The sequence below is a fragment of the Hylaeus volcanicus genome, chromosome 2 (genome assembly GCF_026283585.1).
Source record: "Hylaeus volcanicus isolate JK05 chromosome 2, UHH_iyHylVolc1.0_haploid, whole genome shotgun sequence".
NCBI lineage: Eukaryota > Metazoa > Arthropoda > Insecta > Hymenoptera > Colletidae > Hylaeus > Hylaeus volcanicus.
Window position 1 is genome coordinate 30556935 of NC_071977.1, and position 3464 is coordinate 30560398.

At 45.1% G+C, this 3464-nt stretch overlaps 1 protein-coding gene across 3 annotated transcripts in view; it reads right to left on the minus strand.

Moving 5' to 3' along the window:
• The window catches only part of LOC128872174 (inositol polyphosphate-4-phosphatase type I A), an 11224-nt gene that overhangs the window by 7011 nt on the left and 749 nt on the right, over positions 1-3464 (minus strand). Inside the window, exons 1-3 of one of the 3 annotated variants that reach the window (XM_054114611.1) lie at positions 3312-3458; positions 2965-3155; positions 898-990 (exon numbers count right to left, since the gene is read on the minus strand). In XM_054114611.1, the coding sequence (XP_053970586.1) occupies positions 898-990; positions 2965-3082 (211 nt within the window). In that variant the 5' untranslated portion in view covers positions 3083-3155; positions 3312-3458. Of the gene's footprint in view, positions 1-897; positions 991-2964; positions 3156-3311; positions 3459-3464 lie in introns of those variants that run through there. The other 2 variants (XM_054114610.1, XM_054114612.1) reach the window with 2 other exon arrangements.

A 3464-nucleotide genomic window follows, 5' to 3' on the forward strand; every position in this document is an offset into this window, starting at 1 on the left:
ACGTATACAAGGATTTTATTTTTCATAAAGGTCCGCGGTGTAATTATGACACCGACTGTACACGAATAACGTTTCTCCAAGTTTTGTCAAATATCGGAAATTATTCCGTTTGTCTCCGTTAACTTTTAGTTCTCGCTAAATCGTTGAGTGCGTCATTGACCCATCTCCTCGACGATAAAAGAAAAAAAAAAAAACAAAATACGCGAGGGAGAACGCCAGATGTGAGTGCATCCGATTCCTGGTCGTTCGAGTATACACTCGTTTATGCATGCATGAGTTGTGTGGGAATGTAACCGTTACAAGGGGAGAATCAAAGGGAAAAGGAAGCGTTAGAAAGGTCTCGACGAAACGGAGACCTCTTGACCTTTCTCCAAACCGTCAGGGTCAAGCGGCGCGTTTGCGTCGCTACGAGAGTATCAAAATTATCAAAAGTATCAAAATTATCATCCGTGGCTCGAAAGGAAATCGGTCAGGTGCGCGCCACAGATAAGGAAACTATTATCTACAAGGCAGTTTCTACGAGAGCTTGCGACAGGGCCGACGATAAACGCACACCATGCAATTACATAAAGTTGTTCAACAAGCGTGCGTAAAATTCGAATCACGGTGATCGAAAACATGCCAGACACCGTCGCGTACGTCTACTCGTGCAAAACATGCTCTTCCGTATTTCCGCGTATCTCTTTCCCCGAATTGTTTTTCTCGTATCGAGAATACTTGAAAGCGCGAAGCGATTCGCCGCTCCAACGTTGCTTGCGACCCCCGATGCATTACAGTTTGCGGCGTTGGTAAGCGTGTTAATCGCGATGGATCGAGTTAAGACAGGTGAGGGGCGGGGGGAACGATCTTGGGCGCAGGGGGGAGGGAAAAAAAAGAAACAAAAAAACTCGAATGTACCTTTACTCGTACTGGCTGTAACGCAACTGAAGTCTCGCAGTGTCTTATGCGTTTTTCCCTTTTGAAATTTGTTGTCAGATTGTTTACCTGTACCTGCAAATTACACGTAGCTACGGGTAGCTTTTAATTTGCCCGAAATTGTGAATGCGGTCGGACGTCGTAAATAAGCTCGCAAGCCCGCGATCCGTGTAACAGCTGCGCATTTCTTTTAGTCGTTCGTTATTACGACGTAACTGCCACCCTGCATGCCCTGCTATTTCACAATTAATAAAACGGATTAAATTCTATGGGCCAAACAGGAATCCGAGATTTGTCCTCTTTATCGAAAGGGAACGATTGAATCTAGAGACGCGATAGCGTTTCGACGCCAAATTCGCGAAGAATTATAAAGCCACCCCGTATATAACGTGGCGCTGTCGCGTATCTTTTACTCGTAAAACAGCGACTCCGACCTAACCTGAAACTTTCTTCGTGAATATCTCATCACGGCTGCAATATTTTCGAAATTTAAAGCCATCTTTCGGCCGCACTTTACTTTGCCGGACCTAAAATTTTTAATTTTCTTTCAAACAATCCTGTAGATTTTGTCGAGCAAAATCTGGAAATGCTAGTTTTAAGACGATGAATTTACTAATTCAGAAGTTATGAGCAGTTAAAAGTGGCATTTTACCGTATTTGACTGACACTTTCGACGCCATATTGTCTTGAAGCCATACCCCGTCGGTAAAACAGATTCTCGGTGGTGCCGGACTACATTACGCACTACTTTTATATCATTATACCTACTTTTGAAAAATGCCATTTTTGGAATTAACAGAGTTGGTTTGAGCCTATATTTTCGGGATTTTTTCTAGAATACGAAATTCAACTTTTAATTTCTGAACCAGTGGATTCCTCGCCCGAAAACTAACATTTTCGGATTCCACTCGCCGAAATCTACAGGATCGTGTAAAAGAAACTTAAAAATTTTAGGTCCGCCAAAGTAAAGTTTAACCAACGAAGTTATATCGGGGAACGAAGGAATCCCAAAATTGTCAGTCCGCCTTTACCCCGTTTCTTTTGTTCGACTCGGATCAAATATTCGTTCTCATGGAACGACGCGAGGCCTCGTTAGGGCCGCTCGTAGCCGGAAGAATGCAACCCACGTTATTTCGTTATCTGGTATTCGGCAAGAAAAGGGAATCGGTCGCAAACGATGTCCACACCGCGAACTCCGCAGCAAGTCCGACTCGGTGAGCCTCGGTCGATCGTCGCAGATACGAAGGCATGCTCGAGATGCGTCGACATATTTCGAAAACAAAAATAGAAACACAATCGACGGTTCTACAAAGTCGAAGATACGAGCTACGATAAGTCTAGGCCTTCGACAAACGTCGTATACTGTATAGAGTGTATCTACGATTATAAGACATCCCGACGTTCACGGGTCTACTGAGTAGACTCTACTCGAGGTTTGATAAATCTGCTTCACCGTAAAATCGGAATAGTAACAACAATGACAGTAGAGTGTATCAAAACAAACTAACAACCTCGAGCAAGGATTGGAATATTCTATTCGGGATGTTTCGTAGCTTCGACACCCTATACATCGTAGGTTTGCACGAGGTCGACAAATTCTTCGTAAATAATGAGAAAATCGTTTCTACGCGTTTCACCTTTTGAAGGACAGAGACGTCGACGCTCGTCGGTTCGTCGATACTCGCGAATATTTGTATCGTCGAACGCGAATTCGTTGACGGCCGAAAATTCGCGTATAAAAGAACGTATCGGTTGACGATAAAGATGCGGGCGGGCTCGCGAGAATCGCGAACGTAGACGAGCGTCGGGGTAACGAATGCCGCGGCTTCGTAGCAAATGATGGGCTCTACATTAAACAGAAAACGAAGAATTTGCGTGTCACGTGAGTTTATTTTTCAAGGATTCAAACATGTACAACGTAGATAAAGGAGAAGAAACATGCGTTTGCCTGTGTGGCGATATACATGTAGGTAGAATTATTCATTCGATCGAAATAGGCGACCAGCCGCGCTAGTATCGCTCGTATTTGCCAAGGATTAGGTCACTCACTCTCAGTTCTGCGAAAGAAGCCTTCTTGTCGCTCGCGTACGTACAATATACCCTCCTTCTCGAATTTCTGCGAAGGTTGCGTGGCCAAAGTCAGCAATTCCTGCTTGTTGAATCGCATCTCGAAAGACGGCCGCTGGTTACACCCACGTTACTCGTGACAATCCACGTTACGTAGCTTTCTTTGTCTTCATCTGTCAAGAAGTAGACGATTAGCGACACGTGGGCCGTATACGTTTACGCGCTACATGATATTCGCCGAGCAACAAACAAACGAGCACAGGACGAAACGTATTAGTCTCCGGTTACGCGAAACGCGCCTGTCACATCGAATCTATGAGATCTCTAACCTATTCCTTCCTACGCGTCTTGCGCCTTGCGATTCTCTCCTCCGCCTTCTCGCTCTCTCTCTCCACCGCCTTCTCGCTCTCTCTCTCCTCCGCCTTCTCGCTCTCGCTCTCTCTCTCTCTCTCTCTCTCTCTCTCTCTCTCTCTCTCTCTCTC